This window comes from Toxoplasma gondii, chromosome III, assembly GCF_000006565.2.
Source record: "Toxoplasma gondii ME49 chromosome III, whole genome shotgun sequence".
NCBI classification, from domain to species: Eukaryota; Apicomplexa; class Conoidasida; order Eucoccidiorida; family Sarcocystidae; genus Toxoplasma; species Toxoplasma gondii.
This window is the reverse complement of record NC_031470.1, coordinates 2,235,239-2,256,846: the sequence shown is the minus strand read 5'-3', so window position 1 is coordinate 2,256,846 and position 21,608 is coordinate 2,235,239. Positions and strand designations below refer to the sequence as shown.

At 54.1% G+C, this 21,608-nt stretch overlaps 3 protein-coding genes across 3 annotated transcripts; 2 read left to right on the top strand and 1 right to left on the bottom strand.

Moving 5' to 3' along the window:
* Positions 1-1,551: 1,551 nt before the first annotated feature.
* Positions 1,552-2,693, top strand: TGME49_299015 (hypothetical protein; the record flags this gene model as incomplete). The annotated part of the gene is made up of 3 exons (XM_018782358.1): positions 1,552-1,639; positions 1,810-2,028; positions 2,632-2,693. The coding sequence occupies 3 exons, from the start codon at positions 1,552-1,554 to the stop codon at positions 2,691-2,693; spliced, it is 369 nt and encodes a 122-aa protein (XP_018638095.1).
* Positions 2,694-7,511: 4,818 nt separating this feature from the next.
* AP2III4 (AP2 domain transcription factor AP2III-4) lies at positions 7,512-14,935 on the top strand (the record flags this gene model as incomplete). The annotated part of the gene is made up of 5 exons (XM_018782359.1): positions 7,512-8,730; positions 9,413-9,567; positions 10,259-11,631; positions 12,600-12,726; positions 12,872-14,935. 5 exons carry the CDS (start codon positions 7,512-7,514, stop codon positions 14,933-14,935), a joined length of 4,938 nt encoding a protein of 1,645 aa, XP_018638096.1.
* Positions 14,936-16,659: 1,724 nt separating this feature from the next.
* TGME49_299030 (RNA recognition motif 2 protein) lies at positions 16,660-21,594 on the bottom strand. The gene is made up of 4 exons (XM_018782360.1): positions 20,421-21,594; positions 18,844-19,614; positions 18,339-18,526; positions 16,660-17,826 (listed from the first exon to the last, which is right to left on the bottom strand). Exons 1-4 carry the CDS (start codon positions 20,581-20,583, stop codon positions 17,659-17,661), a joined length of 1,290 nt encoding a protein of 429 aa, XP_018638097.1. The 5' UTR covers positions 20,584-21,594; the 3' UTR covers positions 16,660-17,658.
* Between the last annotated feature and the right edge of the window lie 14 nt (positions 21,595-21,608).

The following is a 21,608-nucleotide window of genomic DNA, read 5'->3' as shown; positions in this document are numbered from 1 at the left end:
AACGGTTGTCAGTGACAGAGGTGCTGGGCGCCCTCGTGGATTAGTTTTGCTGTAACTGTTCGGGAGGCGTTCACATTCCGTTGGGTGTCGGTGGCAACGTGTTTGAGGAGTGGCAAAATGAATCAAATCGTGCTGGCAGTGGATTTGCTGGCATGACGGTGGCCGCTGTAGCGTGTTATTTCATCGGGAAGTGCATCGGAGGGCTAGCAAGAAAAGACTTTTTTTATTGGCTCTTTTCGCTTACGAGGTGATCCGTGGGATTCTGTTTCGGTTGGTACCCAGACCGTGCTCGTGAGTCCTAATCTTTATACTGCGATTTCTCAGATTATTGGCGCAACGTGTCTGCGTCTCCTGTGAAGTAGAACCTGGGCCTTCAGACGTTACGGTCGGCTGTTCGTGGGCGGGGGGGAGGGGGGCGGGGGCGGGCACTCTGGGCACACATGTCGTCTCCGATCGGACATCGTGGTGACACAGCGCCGCCACTGAGGTCGGGCATTGCGTAGTCACTTCCTTCCGTGTGCAATGGATAGAAGTGCCCCAAGCCCTGTATTTAGGCATGGGTTGCTGGTGAGCGAAGAGCGAGTCGCGTTTGTCGCTGGTGCTTCTGCATCTCACGTTGCGCTTCTTTGCGTTATCGGGTACACTGGTCGCGGCCGCGGGTGGACAGTCCGTGTGTCGTTGGTAGCCCTGCCCACTCGGAAACCTCACAGGGCGTTATCCAGACGCAGGCAGGTATTTCGATACTCCCGCTGTCGTTTGTTGCACTTCTGCTGCACCAACAGAAGGTACGCTGTAGGGTGGGGTGGCATTGTCGTAGAGTCTCATGGCTCACGAGGTGTAGGCATCTCCTGTGCAGGAAAGAACAGTGACAGCCTACTAGACACAGTATCTATCTAAACGAGCTGATATCTTCAGAGACGGCGTGCCTGCACATGAGACGTTGTGAAGCGGGACGGTCAGGGCAGTGGGAGGCGCCTGTCACTGTCTGGGTTTAGTTGTCATGGTGCAACTAGTCTCAGGTGTTCGGCCCTCGCCTGAAGACACGGGCCGATCGACAGGGCCAGGGGAGTCAAGCGTTCATCGTGGTATGTGCTCAAAGTGAAGTCTAGCGGGCACTTTGGTGCATCTGTATCCTTCGGCTTCGCGGGAGGGATTACTGTCATCTCCTTTGCTCTTCGGGTCCACAGGGAATCTCTGACGATGTGTGACTGTCTTTTTTGCGGCAGTGGTTCAAGGTATGTTGGTACTGTCACAGAGCAAACTTACTGTCACAGATAAAGTCATGGAGACGACGGCGCACGATGTAGTGCTCTTACCTGAGATTGGGCTTCACGCAGACGAGGGTGCAGCTGGTGATTTCGGTTGTCGAAAAGGACCACACTATCCACCCCAGTAGTTGAGCGGTCAATAGTTTCCTTCTCGGTCCGCCGGAGACGAACCAGTCTCATGTGTCCTCCCATTTCGCTCAGAAAGTAAGGAGACACACCTTGTATCATTGGTACGGGTCCACAGTGGCTACGCGTGTGCTGACATACTGAAGCCGTCGAAAACATGTCTGATTATGAAATGCTTTCCATACATCATGTGTCGTCTACGGGGGCTTCGGAAAACAACCCGCTCTGGGGCTTTTTCAGGGGTTGTAGTGTGCAAATGAGCGATCTGCGTTGTCTTATCCAGAGGCTGGCCTGTTTTTTCGATCTGCTCTCCCGTATCTATGTCCCGGCACATTGATATGCGGCCATGGCTTTTCAGTGGTGCGACGCTTTATGTTGAGATGAATATGAATAAAAGTGGCTTCCGAAAAATGAGGCTTTTCGCATTTCTTTTTCCTCATGTTGATCTCCGCGTCGGTTGAGTGCAGGAAAAATCTCTTTGCGCGTCAACCTCTTAGTAGGCAAGGCAAATCGTTACGAGTGGGCGAAATGCATATTCGTTTGTTTGTCATTGACCAATTATGCCTGTTGTGCAGACATATTGTCGAGGCTGTGGTAGAACTCCCAAGGAAACAGCCAGTTTGCCCAGCCGAAGGTTTTCATCCACATTGGCTCGAGCGCGGAAGCTGAGGACGGAAGACCGTCGTCATCTGGCTCCCGTGCCTGGCGATAGACAGAATTGTTTTTGTCTCAGACACGGTAGAGGGTGTTTAAGAGTATACCGCATCGCACCTGCTGCGTGTATACAACTGTCATTTCGTACCGTGTCTCCCAACACGTTATTCTTTGGTTAATTGCTTATGCAGTCGGTACGACTTCGAGTTTTGTCTGTTTTGCGTGTCAGCATGACATCTTTATCGGTCAACTGCCTCAGTCTACCAGTGGTCCGGATATAGCCGTATTCAGAGTGAACAACAACATTAGCTGTAGACTGTGGATCAGCGGATAGTCCTCAACACCAGCCGGGGCGTTCGCTTAGTTGAAAGCAGTCGATTTGGTTTAAACAAGTTATTTGACAATCGTTTTGCGGGACTTCAGAGGGAACTAGAAACAAGGAGGAACAACTGCGGGATAGTCGGATGGAGCAACAGTCAAATACTGATATGCGCAAATTTCCCTTCACTATAGAGATCCAGACAGCGTCAGTTGTAAAGCGCGGCCCCTGGATTTGGTCGTCCCGGCGAATCTTTGTTTACAGAAAGCTACACTGAGCCGCGATACGCGTCTTACGTATCTGCAGCGTCCGGACCGGCGTTATGAGTCAAACGCGCGCCAGGCGCCTTTTGGACCCAGGTGTTCGATTGCTTTCCGGGAATAGTGTTCCACAGCTGAAGGGTGTATTCGTACGTGGTTGGCAGCATTTATTTTTTGCTTGCGAATGCTGAAGTGATTCGGTTTTTTATACCATCAGGATAAAAAAGTAAGTCCCTAGCACTACTGAAGGTCGACTCACGAGGTACACGCTGCTTGCATTAAGGTGGACGAACGGTGACTAGGTCATGCGATGGGGCATGTTCCTCCGTTTTCCCTCTTCCAGTTTGCGAGTTCTGACTAGCAAAGGGCCCGTCTGCTCGCCTCACCGACTAAACGCGTGAGAGTTGGCCGGTGATTTGCGCCTTGTTGCTTTGTCGTTTCTGTTGGTGTCGTAGACGCCTCTTTTATCTTTAACGTCAACATCGGGGGCCAATTCTAACTGTCTGGTATGTATGTGTGCTACAGGGACACGAGAAGACGTAGAGACTCCAAAAGGGGCTGTCTACCAGAAATTCTATCCGGTCCTTCTTCTTTGAAGAGGCCAAGGTTACACGTGGAAAAACGTTCATTGCACCAACTGTGCAGCGCATGCATTGACCATTCTGCTTCTTCAATTTGACGGATATGTCTCAGTTTCACCCTCTATAAAAAAGTCAGTCAACGGTAATATTGTATGAAACAATAATCACACATACCTTTCTTCCAGAATAGCGGGCGTCAACCAATCATGTTGTCCAAAGTAACTGTCCGCCTCCTTTAGCCGATTCTGCTGCACGTGGGAAGGAATAGAAGGCCAAGTCTTCCCGATATTTGTACCAGCGGCCGGTAGCTCGACACACTAGCGTCGAGTCAATGATGAAAGCACGTGCAAAAACCGGTGAGCCGCTTCTATTTCTTGAGGTAGTCGGCATGCGGATGTCGAGCGCGGTAAACGTGCCCCTTGCGACTACGTGTGCAAGAAGTGGAATTACTTATTTCCGTTGTCACTCTCTCTTGTGGACTTTCAAACACTCTTTGTTGTCTCCTTCTTCGTTTCTGGAACTATTCTGTACTTCAAGACATTTATCGGGCTCCGCGCCCTGCAAGGCCTCCTTGGTGCCCATCCATTCTTGGCCTTTTGAATTAGAGTCGCCCCAATGCCCGTCTGCACGAATTGCCTATGGTTTGCAGGCAGCGTTGCGGCTTGTGCTGTTACCTTAAGGGGGACCTATTAATCAAGTAGACGTTTTCCAGCAGGGTACCTGTGCAGCTATTGCAAAAGTCCTCAGCATCGGTAGACAAAGTGAAACCCTTAGTGAGACCGACAAAATTACAGGTGCTTATTTGTGTCCATCATAGGATCCACCGCGTTCCCAATTTGCGTCTCAAGCTTACCTAAAAAACAAGGGACTCAGAAAAGCGGCCGCACAAGAATTCAGCAGTAGTTTCAAATACCGTTGTCCGCGGGCTCCTGTGGGCCTCCCTTCCAGGTACCACGCCGCCCCTATTCCAGCTGAATCGGACTAACATTCTTGCGAGACAGCTCACAACAGAACGTGTCGACGGCATAACTGAGAGTTGCAATTTGCATCTGCCACGCGAACATTGATATGCAAGAGGTGTTTTCGTTCCCGCGGCACATCAAAACACCTCCAGGATGCATGACTGCAGAATGTCCGAAGCCGTTAGTTGCCAATTGTTATATGTGGGCTATTGCGGCGTTGATGAACTTCTTCGGAAGTCCCAGGGGGGAACGTTTTTTCCCCAGCAAGACGGTCATCTGTGCCGATTCAATTCGACCGCGGGCTGAAATGCTACACACAGTTCTCATCCTTTAGTTTCACACTCGTCGCCCCGCTCGAAGCCCCCTCAGCTACTTTACAACAGCAATTCCTTCATTCCCTTCTTCATGTTGGACTGAACCTTGACCCTGAGTCTCACCTTCATCCTTAGCCACATCAATTCCAAACAGAGAAGATATTCTAAGGCGGGAGCATGTGGTGAGCTCTGGTACACGCCTCCACCGAAATCAGTCGAGGGTGAAAGGTGAATGAGGCGCTGCATATATTTGAAATGGAGAGATAAATATGACGAAATGAATATTCTTATACAACCAATAATGAAGTGGTAGTCCTGTGCTCTCGAAGTAAGCACCTTAAGTCGCAAATGCCTTTCTCGATCCTCGCATAGATGGGGAGCACATTTTGCCGTTCTGCCTTTCCCGGGCGCAGCATGAGCATTGTGAGCACACTTTGTTGTTCCGGTATTAGCTTGTTTGTCTGAGACATGGGCCGTTTGTGCCAATGGAAGAAGAAAAGAAGGCTCCTATATGATATGTACCCCAATGAACTTACGGTTCCAGTTTTGCAGACGACTCTCAAGTATTGGAGCGGCAAAACATGCAGAGGCGATGTCACTACTTCTCTAGAGCGATTGCACTGTTGTGGGGTTTCATCACCGCATCCAGTTTCGCATTGTGTAGAGCATATTTACGAAAGCGCCCCGGCGAGCAGAGGGAGCTGTCGCTTTGTTCGGGTGGATGGCCGCCTCATTTCCCATACGGAATCCGAATCCTGCGGATCGGACTGTGCCGTACTTTCGATCACTCGGGGAGCTGTCAGGCGTTCTGTGTTCGTCGTATCCTGCCGTTACCGTTATGGCGGGTGCTTTTGAGTGTGGAAAAAACATAAATTTGGCACTTGGAAGCCCACCCGTTGCATCGACGTCTACTCGTTTACAATGCTGTGAAAGAGACTAAGACGAAGAAAGCAGCCAAAATATATGTCAGAGCTCTCTCAGGGTTGTTCTCCCACCTGGGTTTCTGTACTCCTCTCCTGTTTTGCACACAGCACCGTCCTCCACCGCAACCTAGTTTAGTTATCTTGTCCTCGCGCTCACTGAACTCGTCAAGCGTAGAAGGAATATGCGTGGGGAATTGGTCTTCTCACACAATGCTGGGTTCGTGAGTGCCTCCCTCTAACTAGCTGAGTAATTGTAGGACAACTCCACCAATGCATTACCAAGTAATGTGTGGAGCATTCCTTATGCTTCCTATCATCACAGCTCTCTTGCTAATCAACCTAATAAGACTTACAGGAAACAGATGGCGGGGCTGCAGCTGCCTTTTGCGACCTGTTTCGGAACCAAAGAAGTATGGTGTGTTACCGTTGCAGCGCACCATTGGAAGGAATTGCCAGTTTTTGGTGCCTTTGTCCACCTAGTCACCGGTGGGGGGATTGAGCTCCCTGTTCAGTGCCGTGGTGCTCGATGCACCTGCGCAGTCAAAGCAATGAAGCGGGGCCATCTGTGGTGAGGCATGCTTGTCACCACGGCGGACGGACGTGGCTCTCCGTTTTGGCGCCGTCCACTTTTTCTCGCAAACGCGCTCACCGCCGCAGCCCTGGTAGCCAGTGACACGAAGAAACCTTATGTGCAGGCAAAGGTACAAGAAAAGACGTCGTTTAAATGGACCGCGACGACGTGCGGTGTGCACGAAGCTCGTTCACCCTCAACGATCTGAACCTGTCACCAGGGCGCTCGAGACGGAGGTCTTACTGGCTCTGCGAGTACGATTCTTTTGTCTTTTTTGGAACAGAGGCAGTGTGGAAAAGCTGTTTATTCATGTAGGTGTGGCGCCGTACGGTTGATGGGCGGGAGAGACGAAGAGAAGGGGCGGAGAGGGGAGGGGCAACACCACTATCCTCTTGCAGCCGTCGAACTGCACGACTCCACGCGCCCCTCGACCGTCCCCGGGGTGCGCATCAGTGTACTGATTCGGATAAGGGAAGTGACTGCGGAACACTCTGTTCTCCGTTGTCTTAATACTTTCCACTGGCTTCTGTTTTCTTCTGTAGGTGTATGCTTTCGCCTTTTGGAGCTCGAAGTGCAAGCCCAAGAACAGAGTACAAAAAGCGGGCTTTTTGCTTTGCCTCTTCCGTACGACCCTCCCATAGCTCCTCTTCTGTTAGGGGCGGGCAGCCGTTTTTGGCACTTGACGCCGCAGGACTGCGTGGCCGGCTTCTGAGGTGCACGGTGGATAAACGCAAGAAAACAGATGTCGCCATGATCACAACCATAAGCCTTGATGATTGGTTTCAGTTCGTCTCCGAAAAAACTCAGACAAAGACGCCATTCTGGGGATTTGTCTGTCGTGGCGACGGTGTGCAAAAAGAGTTCCCGTTCAATGGCTGGACAATGACGAGCTGGGACAGCTCGGGGTCGAAGGCATTGCGGTCGAGCAAAATCGTGCTTTTTTAGAGGAGGCAGCTATCCCAGGACTGGCACACATCTTGCAGCTCTTCACATTCACCATTGACTGTTTTAAGCCACAAACCCGCTTCTTCCGACACATGCCTCGCTGGACTTGCCTCAAATTGCGCAGTTTCTAAGTTGCACCGACGGTGGAGGCTTGTTGCGACGAGGTCGTCCACATCTCGTCTTGGTCTTGTCTGCGAAACAAGGTCCCAGAGGAGGACTCGTCTTTGGGTATCCACTTCATCTGCCTGGCGGACCTCCCTGTTTGCTCGTGATAATTTCCGGGGTAAGTGACGCCGACTGCCGCGGGTATACGGCTTCGATCTCTCACCAGGCCTCATCGCTTCACTCGCGGGCGCTTTCCCGCCAGCTTTTTGTTGAGGGTCACTTCGGATCTGGGGACATCTAAAGAGGGCAGACAAGGCACCTAGAAACTGAAATATTCTTCAGTGAACTTGCAGAACCGCACTGATTCATTTCAGGCGGAAATGACCAGGGCACTTCGAAGTGTGCTGTCGTGCGGAACAGAGAAGACTCCAAGAATCTCACACCTGCGGGTCACAAACTGTCCCGCTGTCAACCTGATCCAAAATGGCTTCCTCGGTACGCACAAGCAACAGAGGGGCACCTCCTGGCTCTCTCAGAAGGAGTTCGCGAGATAACGATCAGCAGATTATTGATTCTCCTCCCCTGGACATCGCACAAAAGAGAAGTTCAGACGTGGAACCGCAGGTCTCTCTGCCTCCGCACGGCGGACGTTCGTGGCGGTCGGGAGGCGAGATTAGCTCTCTGCTGGCACCCGCGCGCATCGAAAGTTCCCTGATCACAGCCGCACTTGGCTGTTCACCTGCCCTCGCATCACTTGCTCAGAGAGCCGATGTGGGAAGTGCAGCAAAAGACGTTGACGCTGAGTCTCTAAACATCTTGACCCCCGCGAGTCATCAGAACTCCTCTTTTCCTTCCGGCCTGGCTGAAGTGCCTCCGCGAGCTTCGACGTCACCCCAGCCTTCGCTCCTGGGTGGTGTTTTTGCTGGGCTTTCTTGCTGCCGGACGACCTCAGCAGAACAGAGATCGGCTTCCTCCAGGTCTGTCGCGCTCCCGCCTACCCACACAGGCTCTGCCGCCGCAGTTCCGAATGCGATGGCCTTGAGTCCAAGCCTCACCATTTCGTCCGGTGCGGTCAACAGCTGCCTTTCTCTTGATGAGCCAAAAGGCCTCTGCGGAGCCGGATCGGCCGCATGCACAGCCGATGCAACTCTCGGGAGACTCAGTGGAGGCGCGGGTGCTAGTCCCCGGCTTGCTGCTGCTGTGCCAAACCTACTCTCGAGTGTGAGCCCTAGCTCGCTGTTTACATCAGTGCCTACAGGGAGCGCAGCTGCCGTCTCTGGAAGCCTTTCCGCTCCATCGCCGCTCTCTGGCCACCCGTGGGCGTCGCTGGCTTCAGCCTACTGCTCCCGGGAGACCCTGATGGGCCGAACTAGCGGAGAGCCGAGTCTTGTATCTGGAAGTGCGGGGTTCATTCCCACAGCTCTCCAAACGGCGTTCCACTGCGGAAAGGAAACCCAGGGCAATGGAAGTACCCAAACGCATGCTTCTGCTCTCAACATGCAGCAGGTGCCAGCTCAGACCCACGGGCCAGTGGGTCACATTCATGGACGAGAGAGCCTGCCGAAAGTCGTTGGCGTCCGCTATGACAAGGTGAATAAGACATGGAGGGCTTCGTGGTACGACCCGCAATCTCGGCGGAGAGTGGAGCGCAAATTCAGCGTCAATAAACTGGGATTCATCAACGCTTACAACATGGCCACAGGTGAGAGGCACATACTCTCAAAGATGAGCTTTCACTCGTGCGAGCGCTACCGCTCGCCGCGACACGATAACTTGCTGTTTCTCTCGTGCCACTTCACCGAAATTCATGACAGCTGCCGGCTGACCATCCACGCCTATAATGTAGCAAATGTCTCGAGAGGCTGTACTGTTACCACGGCATACAATCACCAAAAAGAACTAATGCGCAACGGGAGGATGGAGAAGACAGGCCAATGGCGACGTCTAGCGTTCCCCATTCGCTTGTTGTAACCAGCGTCCTCCGCACAAAAATTAGGGTAACTGTGTTTTTCCCCTTCCAGGACAGTGTTCAAGTAGAGGGGAGCCCAGAGCGTGAAGCATCGATCCACGTACCTTCCCTACCCCGATAGAGCAGGCGGATTTGAGGCTTTTCTATATCCATTGTTGGGGGTTTTCCGGGACACTGAGACTAGTGATGCCTGGTGGACCACTCGTAGAGCCACTCCAGGAACCGTCGATGAGCTTTCTTGTGCGACGGCTTCGAGAACCTGCGTATGAAAACTGTGCGGAAAGCGCACAAAGGGTAGGCGACGTATTCGGCCGCGGTTCTAGCTGGTGTCCCCGCGAAATCAATCCACGTCAGGGGCTCCCTAGAAAAAAACTCCACAAAACCACATACCATCGCTGATCTCCTTTCTGTCCAGAGTGCCGAAAGCTGCAAGAACAGAAACTCGGATTGCGCGACAGAACAGGTCGCAAGCAACAGCAGCAACAGCCAAAGAGCCCCTCTGTGGTGACGCGCGCCCCAGCTGGAGTCTTGGGATCTGCCTCCCTGCCAACGTGCATGCCACATCTGGAAGTAAGTGACCATTTTAAACACGCGGTGTTCTCAGTGCCCGCCGCCAGAGCGTCCCTCGCACTTTCTCACGAAGAGACCGGCCCTCCGACGGAGTCCGGGAAGCTTCTTCTTGTTTATAGTTGCTGACTGGTCTTCTTTGGTTATCTCTGGTGAGCCAGCGAAGAGACGGCACTTTTTCTGGGAGCTTTCAAAACTTGTGGCCGAAACAAACTCCCGATAGGTAAGTCGTGTGTTCTGTCTCGTCAAGCGTAGGTCTGCCAGGCAAAGGATGCCGCTGCGACTCTCAGCTGCATGGCCCACTGTTCCAGTGTGGCTGGTGCTGTTCACCGTTTCTGACAATACCTTGCGCTTCGTCAGGTTTTATTTGAAGCAGCCTCAGAAGCCAAGGGGGGTGCCTCAGCTGCCCACGGTTATGCTGGTGGGGAGTCAGGCTTAATTTGCAGAAATATAGATCTACCATTGGCTATACGCTTAGGTGTCTTTGAACCAGTGACTCTTAGGTTTTTAAAGAAGTCTGTCGACAAGTGCGTTGTTAAGCGATACGCTCAGGGTGTTCGGAGCCAGGTTGACAAGATTCGAAATCGACGGACGACAAAACCCACCAGCCTATATAGACTCCAAGTGTCGAGCAACGAGTCCCTCGATCACAATGTCGTAACTGGAGAACTGTCCTCTTTGACTGTGTTCGCAGCTGCAACGCCACCAAGAACTGCTGGCTCAAACGTCATCCTGGGCGCCGGCCCAACCGCTTGGCTCCGATCGCCTTGAGAAGGAGTCACTGCAGCAGTATCTCCCCTTTGATTTCGAGCGCGCTCTGAACTCCCACCACTTATCCGCGGGACTTGACGCCTCTGGAAACTTTCCGTCAGCAGACGCGTCCACCATCGCTGTTTTTTCTGCCGCCACCAACTCTTTCTTGCCGGCCCGCGCGCCTCTCAACCCTGTGGAGGAGCGCCAACGCTCCCCTGACCTCCGGCACCAGCACCACATGTCCGTGCCAGCCCCGCCGAACGGAGTGAAACCTGAGGCGCACGGTGGACCTCCCCATGCGGATCTTTCAAACGCGCCGACTCAACAAGTTCAGGTGTCTCATCTCTCCGACCACCTGTCGGGAGGCTCTCTCCCTGAGGCTCAGACTGGTGCAAGCGAGAGCGGCATCAGCCGTTCCTCGACTCGGAGTCGGAAGCGAAAGGATCCTCCCGAAAACAGTGCAACCCCGCAGAGCTGCCGGTCTCGAGGAACTGAAGACGCCCGCACACCCAACGGTGGACCTGGCGCGGAGGACGAGAAGGCGAGGGAGGAAGTGATCTGGATGGGAGGAGGAGGAGGAGGAACGCGCTCGCGCGACCAGGGGCGCCAGCTTTCGGATTCTCAGGACCCAGCTGCGCATGAGGGAGGATCTCACAATGGAAACTGCAGACATGCTGGGAGGGCCGAAGGCGCAGGCCGAGAGCTCTACTCACTCCGGCTCGGGCAGCGGGGGACTAAGATTGGAACGGCCGATGGAAAGTCTACAGGGAAAGACGAAGGCGCCAGGCACTCTGGTGATGACCTCGGTGCGTCTTCTGACGGCGATGGGCAGACCTCACAAGAAGAACGAGAAGATGGCACTGCGAAAAAGCCTCGACTCCCATCGACGAACGACGAAAGTAACTCTACAAAAGGTGGAGGCAAACGGTCTGGAACGGGTGACGAGACCGCGCGTGACGGCGAGCCGGCAGACAAAGTTGCTTGGGTGAGCAAGGGCACAGACAAGGCCGTTGTAAAAGAACACACCTACCGCGGAGGAGGACACACCGCGGGGCAAGGCTCGCGAGAAGGCGGTGATCCGAGCAAAGCTGGCCGTGAAGAAAAACCGCTTCCGGTGGTCGGCGATCGCACGCTATCGGGCAGCAGGAAAGAGAGCAACGGTGGACGGTCCGCAGGGCCAGAGGACACTCGTGAGACCAGAACCCAATTCGAGAAAGGCCAGGAGAGACGGGAAGTTCGCGAGCACGCTGGTGACGGGAGCCACAGAGTGATATTCTCGCGTCTGGACGCGGACTGTGGCGGCAGACACTGCGCGTGAGTCATTCCGTTTTGGTGCACCTGAGAAAGTCAGAGTGTTTTTTGCCATGTCTGGCGCACAAAAACGAGCTGTTATGTCTCACATATACTTCTGAGAGCTCCCTGTTGCATTGCAACATGACGCTGGAGTATAGGGATCCTGTTCCGTTTACGCGAAGGCCTCGTGTCTCGTCGTCTCCTGATTCAAGTCCAGCTGCACCTATGCAGAGAGCCTCTCGGGAGACTGCGCAGGTGCCCTGAATAGAACGCTTTTTTTTGGAAGTGTGTTCAGACCTCGCGCTATTGTCTGGGGAGTTCTTTGGAGCGCAGGATCAAAGACGTTTGGACTACTGGTCGTTTTTTCGGGTGTGCTTTCTGCGTCTCCTGTTGCAGCGAAAGAGGGACTTTCGGAACGGCAATTGTCACGCCTTCCTTTGGAGAACACTCGCCACCGGAAGATCTCCTGTCTCCGCCCCTTCGATCTGCATCCTCTCACTCCGTGCATGCGTGTAGCAAACGCCGAGCACTGCTTTCCTCCTCCTCCTTTGCTTCGTCCCCACTTCTTCCTTCAAGCTTCTCGCTGGCTGCTTTTGCATTGGCCGCCGCGCCAAGCAGCACCGCCGGCGATGTTCTCCTATGGTAAGACGGTACAGTTGTTCAGCGTTCTCTTTTTCGCTAGCGCCGAGAGGCCCAGGTCTAGAAGGCCTCTCCAAGGCACACCGATGTTACAGAATTGCGGTGGACCCGCTGACCCAAACACGCAGTCGACGAATGAAGCGATTGGGGACTTGGGCAGGCCTGCAGTCCACCGGCGTTTGTCCTGCACAGCACATCGCGTTGCCTGTGGGCTTCCAGGTGTGCCCCTTCGTCTTCCCCACAGCACCACAAGAAATACGAATCTTGCAGACCTCTAGCTTCTGTACTTTCCTTGTGTATGTCCGTAGTCCGTCGGCGAGGCCGACGCTGTCCTCCCTGTGTGGCTCCAGTGGAGCATGCCGCGGCGTCCCCAATAACTCGCTGTCCTGCGCCTTCACGTGCCAGCACCTCAGTCCTTGCTCCAAGGCCGTTGGAGGAGGGGTGTGTTGCTGCCGAAGGCACTCCGCAACTCTCCAGGTGAGAGACTACAACTGCCTGTCGTCTGAAACGTTGATGCCGCTGCTGGCATTGAACAGCAGCAAAAGAGAGCGTGGCTTCCCGACCAGGTTTTTCGTCTTGAATATTTGAAGACGTCTGTGTGTCGTATGTGCTTTCGCAACAGGAAAGCAGCTGTGACACCTCGTGCTGCAGCCGTCGCTGGACTTGCACCTGCTGTGGGGACGACTGCCAAGGATTCCCAAGGCCTGTGGCGCGTCACGGGCACCACATGAAAGAGGAGTGTCTCCCTCACGGTGCCTGCGGTGGCAGCTCTGGTCAAGAGTCGTCGCTGGGCAGCTCCAGCCACCCTGTCTCTCGCGTGCAGCATGCAAAGAAGACCGGGTGGAAGCCCACTGGCGCGTCGCCATTTCAGACCGCGTCCGTCTCCCCGTCGTCCTGCTGTCCACATCACTCGCAGGCAGAGGGGGGAGGCGAGCTCCAAGGAGACTCCGCGGCAGGCTGTGCAGACGAGAGCGACCCCATGATCTCTTCCGGCAGTGTAGAGAGGGATTGGTTTTCCTCGTCTTCGCTCGCGGGCGATGCACCCAGCAACGCCGCGCCAACGGGGCCTCTGCTCATTCTCCATCTCACCAAAGAGCTCGTGCTCCTGCTGCTCCAGTCCGTCCAGGACGCGGTCCGGGCGCTGGTCCCGGAGGGCCAACTGGTGGAGCATTTTGGCAAGGCCGAGGGCGGCGCTGAGGACTTTTCGTCGGACCGAGAGTCCGATTCGCTGTCGGGCAGAGAGCGGGACCACTGGCGAAGACAGCAGAAGACTCGCGGCGAGGCCTCGCCGCTGAAACGCGATTCGACCGGCGCGGCGGACCGCGACAAAGGGAGTCACGACACGGGCTGCGAGATCTCCGCTGCAGATGCTCGCGTCTGCGTGGCTGCCCTTGAGCGGCACAAAGAAATTGTGCGATTGGCAACGAATGTGAACAGTCTGGGGCGTTACACGAGGATTTTCAGGGTGTGCATCAAGAACAAGCAAGTCCCGACTCAGTTGCCGCATCTCGACCTCGTCCAACTGTTGCGGCAGCTCCTGACTCTGTCGAGTGTGGAGAGAGACACTTCGAGTCTCGGTCCCACAGGGTCTGCGTCGGGGGTCGATGCGATGCACGCCCGCAGCACCTCATCAACAGAAGGATCCTCCGGGTACATGAGCCCCGCTGAGTCCCTGCGACGCCTGCCAGGCATCAGTGGCTCCACCGGCTTAGCTCGAGAAGAAAAGGCAGACTGCGAACGCACAGGTGTGACGCCGGGGAGAGGCGGCCGTGTGAGTCGCGTCACAACTGCTGGTACGGACGAAGGCGGAGACCTTGAGGACGAACAGGAAGGCGTCGGAAAATCTGAGAGCGGTCCTCTCCAGGGGCTGAATCAGGGAGACACTGACAGCGAGGGACGCCTGAAGGACGGAGGCGGACCTTCAGGCGGCGGGAGCCGGGAGACAGGGCGCGTCGGCCCACTGTCGTCTTCCCGCCTCTCGAGCTCTCGCCGGGGATGTGAAGACTCCGAACAAGAGCGAATGGAAGAGCGCGAACGGGTGCAAACCAAGCACGAACATCCGACGCAGTCGAGCCACCACCATAACACACGAAGCAGAAGCCAGTCGGCGAGAATCGCCGCTTCAGGGCGTGGAGGAAGCTCTTCACATGGAGCCGTTTCGAGCGTGGGTTCGGCCTCGCTCTCGTCTGCAAACAGGCCCAGTCGAGCCGCAGCGGCGCGTCGTGGCTTCTACAACACGCGTCAACAGTCCACGGAGTCTCCGGAGTGTCTGGAGATAAAGACTGCGGATGCAGCTGCTGGAAAGGAGGAGCGAACCTCGATAAAGACTGAACTGAGTTCCTCCAGTTGTTCGTCAGGGACAGCGAATCCGACCTACTCTAGAGGAGGCGCTCAGAACCACAGATTTCTCTCAGCAGCCTCGTCGAACGCCGAGGGAATTTCGTCACTCGCCTCGTCTCAAGCTTCCCCATCCCCTCTTTCGAAGCTTCCTCCCTCAATCTGTTTCGGCGACCGAGTGCGGTCAGACTCGTCTTCGGGTCATTCGGGAGACATCACAAACACTGGCGTCCCGTGCTCGAGTGAGGACGGTCTCAACGAGGGCCAAGATTTCGACGGCGCTGAAGGCGGCTCATCTCGAGAAGGCGAGAGCAGTGTTCCAGACTCCCTTGCTCAGTTGCTTCTCTAGCGCGAGAGACTCGCTTGCGCTGACTTCCTGGAGAAAAACAGACCGTGCACTGCGTCATCATTCGGTCCTCACTGCGCTTTTTTCTCTCCATGGAAGCACGCGGCGCGCCGAACCAGGATTCGGCAAGAGTCCGATCGTCACAAATGCCAAAGTTCCGGCTTCCATCATGCACAGCATTGCTTTTCCGTTGATCTGAACCTGTTCAAGGGAACTCACCTCCGCTAGAACGGATCTGCGTACGAACCGGTTCAACGGGTTCATTCACAAACGCTTTGACGAGAAAAAAAGGCTTCCTGCCAGTGACAGCGTTGCTCTCGGGATCCAAAGTTTACGCAACCTGACGGCGGGCTTCTGCCACGAATAGTTTTGTACAAAGGTGCAGGAGCTTCCCCTGTGGGAAGGCGACCGGATGCCGCCGAAAACTTCCGTATCCAAATCTTTTTTAATTCTCTCCCGTACCGATTTTCCTCCCGGTGCCTCTCCGTATGTACAGAAACGATCTCTACATGTGTCTTTTCAGGACTACTGACCTGAATACTTTATTTTCCGTGAACCGGGCTGTTACGAACCACTGTGCGTTCGTGTTCCCGCACAGTGTTTATCTTTTTCAATGTGCACTTCCGAGCATGTGCCAATAATAGGCGAAGGAGTTACGGCTCTCTTCGACCTGTCGTACCAGCGATAATGGTGGGCTTGACGGGTGCATATCAGGACTGCGGGCACTACAGCAATTCTCGACATTCTTTAGACTTTTCCGATGTTTCATTGGCTGCCGTTGGCTTAGGACACACCCGTGATTCGAGTTCGGTGGAACCTGGGGTCGGCTTTGCGGCAGAGTCAAAATCGCCGCCTTCCCCCCCCCCCCCCCACCCCCCCTCGAAAGGGTTGAATATAACAACGGAGGGATTGAGACAAACGAATGACTTGTTGGATCTTGAGGCAGTAAACGTCCCTCAAATGACAAGGGCACTGTACTCCAATGTAGGCCTTCAAATGATCTTATGTGCATCTGTAAACGAATGCGGCTGAGACATTTTGACCTGCGTTTCATCAATGGGGTGAACAGTGATATGTTTTTTTCCTTGTGGATTTTGCGAAAAAGCGGTTTCCTCATCGTGGGAGAGATCGTCATGGTATCTTCTAGATCGCTCCTCTGAAACTTCTTGTAAAGCTGTCAGCTTATATGAAACGTGATAAAGGAACTCATTTGTGCCAACAGCAGTACGACGTCTTTCTCGACGACTTGTCAGATACACGGAAATTCCATAAATCGCAGCTGGCACACCGGAGATTCTCACCAGCTGGTGATGGAAAACAAGTTGCCTGTGTCAGGAACGCACCCGGGGCACGTCAGCAAGTTGTCGATTTCGTGGTTTTAGGCGAGAGGATCTGGCTGTGCACTCCATGGCCTCGTGCAGGCGGCTTTGCGGAGGCAGTGACCGTGAATGCAAAAGACACCGCTACAAAACTGATTTGTAAAAAATCCTTGACTAAGCGCGCTCCACCACTAAACAAAGCTTGCATGAACACTGTTCTCAACAAAGCTGCAAGAGACTGCATCTTCTAGTATATCGTTCACCGGGACTTGTAGTGGCGGATGATGAACGAGAGAGAGACTGAGGTCCAGCCGTCACCGAAAATCCTTCAGGCTAAGCGGAGGAGATATCAGCCGTCTTACTTTCACGGAAAGCCCGGAGACACGCTCCACAGAGGGCCACTTTTGAGGTGGATGTGTTTAGGTCGCACTCTGTTTTTTGACTGTTTCAGTTCTCGAGTGATTTTCCGCTGAAAGCGATGACATGATGGAGTATCGACAGTCCACTGTGCAGCTCAAAAGGACACCCAGTGCGTCTGTAATCCCTTACAGTGCTGAAGACGTTCTGCACTGCGGTGACCATTCGCTTTTCACACGAACTCCACTGCGATATCAAAGAGGAGTCTCTGTGTGATGTCCCCATACACCCGCTGATGGTGTCCCCGAGTTGGAAGCTAAAACCACCGCGGTGAGTGGCACGCATCTTCTGATCGAAGCACGTTTGCGGTGTGCTTATGACTCAGGTAACCCACGTCTTTGTAGACGGTCATTTTCCTCAGGAAGCAAATGAGCAAACAAATAACGAGAAGTACATACGCTGAAGCGCCTCGACCACACAGAAAAAACTTCGCGCTCACAAAGGACGAGAAATAAGAGAGAGCGCCGCAGGAGCCAAACCTCTGGAACCCGTTACTCCCTGCAGACCACGCGTTGCTTCCACCGGCTACCGCGGCCATGAAGCCTCCGCTGCTACAAACATAGACACTGAAAGGGTGTCACATCATTTGAATTCATACACCAGTTACCTCCTGAGCAAAAAAAGCGGTGGGTCGAAGCATGCAGAACTCTAGCAGACTGAAGTCAGTACGAGAGTTACGCAAGCACAGAGAAAACTGTCAGCACTTATAACGACTGCTTTCGCTGTACGACAACTGGAAATAAGTGCCATACATGCCGACACCATGTTCCTTTCTGGGGACGCCCGATGCAGGCAACATGCTGGGGTCCTGTCTCATCTGAGCTACTATCCTCACACTCTCCTGCAGCGATGCCGTTGCCTCTCAGCAAGCTTAATTTTCTTTACGAAGAAAATACAGAACCACATCGAAGCTCGCGATAAGACCTGAATTTAAGCCTCATCTACGGAAGGCAGTGGCAGTGATTTTTCTTATTGGGCCGTTCAGCTCTGTTAGCTGACCTTCGCACCGCGCTCGTGATGGCCACGCGGCTTGACGGAGGGAAGTGGCCGCTTCGCTTGCGGAAACGGGATGATCAGACCGTCTCGAAAAAGTAGAGGTTTGTATTGACTAAACGGGACGCCCATCACGGCGCTATTTCGGTAGTGAGCAATGTTCGCCTGTACATCTCGGACAACAAGGCACATGAAAATGCCAGTGAGCTCCGAACAGATCGGGGTACACTGGTTGAATGCATCCACATCGATTCATAGGTCGCCAGACGCGCCGTTTCACAGTATGAAATGAGACGCCTAGGTTTCAATAAGCTACTTTTTTCTGGGAAGGATAGACTGCGACTCCCCGTTCAGCGAGTTCCATTGCAGCAGTGGAACCCCGAGCTCGTGCCGCGGCAAAGAAGGCTGTGAGTCGCGCTGTTATTCGAGATTACGCCTTTTGCCCGAAATTCGAAAACGCGTCTCCTCGGTCACCCGTGGAACCGCGGCTGTTGGCACGAAGTCAACCGATGCTTTTTAGAACTGAACGTCAGGACTGCTTTTTCGAGGAAAACCAGACGTTTCTGGACAGTAAATATTAGTAAAGGAACTCTACTCTAGTGAAATCAAGTTGGATAGCTGTCATTTGAACTCGCCTTGTGGAGGCAAAGTCGACAAAACGATTTTGAGCTTCTCACCTGGAGGCCCTGGACGCGTCCCCACGTGCATGCGCAGACTTTCTGCGACTTGAACGCCGTCAGCTTCAAATTGTGGAAGGCGCGTTTGAAATGAACGGCAACAAATGGATGGACAAAGTTGATGAAGCAGTATCCGACGTTGCAAGAATTCCGAAAGTCAATCGGGAGGTAGAAGAAGTCGAAGAGGCCTGGGGAAACGTAGCAGAGAAAACTTCGAGAATCAGTGTTCTTCAAAGCCACAAGGAAACTGAGTGCAGTCTTCTACTCCAGACTCTTCCACTCGAAAGCTGCAGCCACATTCAGAGATGTGCATCTACTAGTGCACAGGTCAATAGAGAGTCTATGCTATTAACATATATGCATATATATACATATATATATATATACATATATGTATATACATATGTATAGATGTGACGGCAAATGCCGCTTGTGGTCCCTGAAAGGCTAGACAGGACACACCACACAGGCTGTCGAGGTGAAACAGTCGCTTGATTCGAAGTACCTTTGTAGGTCTCGTTCAAGAGAGAGATCATCATTTCCTGCGTGTACTTGTTCGGGATATTCCTCAGCATCACCGTGGTTAAGCCACCGGATAAGTCTTCTTGAGAGCCGAGCTCAGCGGCGGGGCAGCAACTGCCCAGCTGAACAAGTCCGTCCTGTCGCTTCCTCCCCGATTCTTCCACTGTCTGGTCGTCCTTCACATCCTGCTGCTCCTCGCCACTCGCCTTGCGCGGTGTCTCTGTTGCCACGCACTGTGGGCGCTCCTCACAGGAAAGCGAAGCGTCATCTTTCTGGATCCCTCTTGCATGCTCAGGTTGCTTCCCCGTTCGTTGATCTGTCGGTCCGTCTTGTCTCTCCACGCTGGCCAGCGGAGCCACGGACTCTTCTCCCTGAGGCAACCCCCTCGGTGGATCTCTCGCATTCTGCTGCGCTGTACTTGACGCCTTCCCTCCCGCGGAGTCTCGCACGGGAGCTGCCCGCTCTCCGCCAGAGTTCCTGACACAACTAGATGCATGTGGACAGCGCTCTGCGTCAGTCCCCGCAGTTTTTGCATCACTACCTTTCGACGAATGCGAGGACGAATCTGCGGCGACAAATGCCGCAGCGGCCTCAGCGTTCCTGACCTCTGAGTCCCGAGCACCCACCACAGCAAAAGACTTCGGCGCATCTTTGTCGCCAGGAACGCCTGAAGTCGGCGACGTTGAAGGGAGAGACGAAGAAACGTCCTTTTGCTCACCCTTCGCAGTCTCCCCTGCCTCCGTGGACTCCTGCCCTGCATGTACCACAGGAAACATCGAGAGACCTCCACTGCCGGCCTCAGAGTTGAAGCAGCACCGTAGTGAATCGGAAGTATGCAGTCATTGAAGTCGACCAGCAGGTTTCTCAGTCACTGATTGACCATCAACTAAGTTGTTTCGACTTCGAGAAAGACATCCACAGCACAAGGATTCAAGCGAGACAATAGAGGTGTCGATGTCTCAGCTCTAATGTTTAGAGTGGAGTGGTGCCACCGCCTCTGGAACAGGGTTAGCTGGAACATCTCGAGACAGTTTTCCCCCCGATCTACCATTTGAGGCTGTGCAACCTCTCCAGCCGATCGAGGTTCACATTCATCGATTCAACACCCGGGACTAACCTGCGAGAGAAAACGATTTCGTCTTCTAGCTTTTGCAGTAAAGTACAGACAGCGCTCATGAGGAAACCCCCCTCAAGAATGACAGAGCCGGGGATTCCGTCACACGTGACACCTGAGGACCGACAGCTGTGCTGTACCCACCGACTCAACGGGCACCACAGGTTCTGTGAAAGCTCCTGGGATGTCCACGAACGGAGGAACAGATTTGATTCGTTTTTTACGCATGCAACGAATCCACGCCGCATGTTCCCGTCCTACGATCCACGTTGGACGCCTTTCCAAGCAGAGGCCGTTTTCTCACAGGAGGCGACCTTTTCGTACATGAAGTGACCTGAGAACGCCTTTGGTGTCACCACACAGGGAGGGCCGGGAGGCGCGTTTTTCATGTCGGTCTTTTCTAGATTCGTCTGAGATGAACGAAACTCGTCAGCACACAGACATACCTTCCAGGTTGCAGGGTTGCCCCTGCGTCTCCTGTGATTCTGCTTCTTGTCGCCTTGTCTCCTTCAGTGGAGAGGCAGCTGCTTCTCCATTGCGTGGAGGAGCGGCAGGAGTGGGGAGAGGCGGGAGGATGGTTCGATGAACAATTAGCTCGCCAGGCTCCATGGTTTCGTGTCGTGAAGAAACGAGGACGACGCGTCTGCAGGGACAGGAGGGCCTCACGATCTCGCGCAAGAGTGGAGAACACTGGAACGTGGAAACAGGCGTCTGCTCCAGACTCTTCGACGACGACGCCGCCTCGAGGGAACTTTATTCCTTCGTCAAACACACGACCGTTCGGGCGCCTGCGTCGACACCGAAGGGCGGCGACGGAACACAAAACTACCGGGGGGAAGGGGGAGGGGTAACGGCGGTAGGGGAGCCAACAGCCATGCATGAAACACAGAACATACCCTGTGCCTGGACCGGAAACGGCTGCTGAACACAGAGAAAATAGTAAGACGGGCGTCGAGTTGCCCTGGCCCTCCCGCCAGGTGAACACAGTACATGCAGCTGCTCGACCACGCACTGCAATTATTACCACATCATAAGTCGACACCGTCTCTGTTCAAATGATCCGCGATCCGATCTGTGTTAGGCGCTGGAACAGCCGCGACGGTCGCCGTTCTGGAGCAAAGGCTTTTTGCGACGGTCTCGCAGAGAAGGCGCCAAAGGAAGCAGCGCACCAGAGACGCCACCCTGAGAACCGAGTTCGCATTCCAACTCGCCAGGATAACTTTTGATCGGAATGCAACCTGATCTGCGCGGCTCAAAGGTAGACAACGCGGGACTTTTCCTCGCCCGACACATGAAGGCAAAGACGCAGGTCTGGCGCCATCGCGCTACCAGCACATCAGATGTCCAACAACCGACGAACCGAATGCATAAACAAAGGAGGAAGCGAAACGCGTTCCCTCTCTGGAGAAAGCAGAGCCCTCTCAAGGATCTCGCGAAAAGACAAGGGCACGACGTTTCGTACGGCACACGGTGCAGTGCCTAGCGAAGCAGCACGGGACACAGCAGCCCCCGAAGCCAGTGAACGGAGGACGCTGGTGAGTAGTGCCGCGGGCTCTGCAAATGGAAACCTGTGGAAGACACGTCGCAAAGAAGAGATGAAAGCCAAATTCACTTTCAAACACAGAAACGGGTGC

What these genes read in the sequence shown, in the direction of transcription:
- TGME49_299030 (XM_018782360.1), bottom strand. Translation starts at nt 20,583, where the DNA reads ATGGAGCCTGGCGAGCTAATTGTTCATCGAACCATCCTCCCGCCTCTC. An exon ending in GCAACCCTGCAACCTGGAAG is followed by an intron (nt 19,615 to 20,420) that starts GTATGTCTGTGT and finishes TGGTACATGCAG; the next exon opens with GGCAGGAGTCCACGGAGGCA. An exon ending in GACGCGTCCAGGGCCTCCAG is followed by an intron (nt 17,827 to 18,338) that starts GTGAGAAGCTCA and finishes CGAGATGTACAG; the next exon opens with GCGAACATTGCTCACTACCG.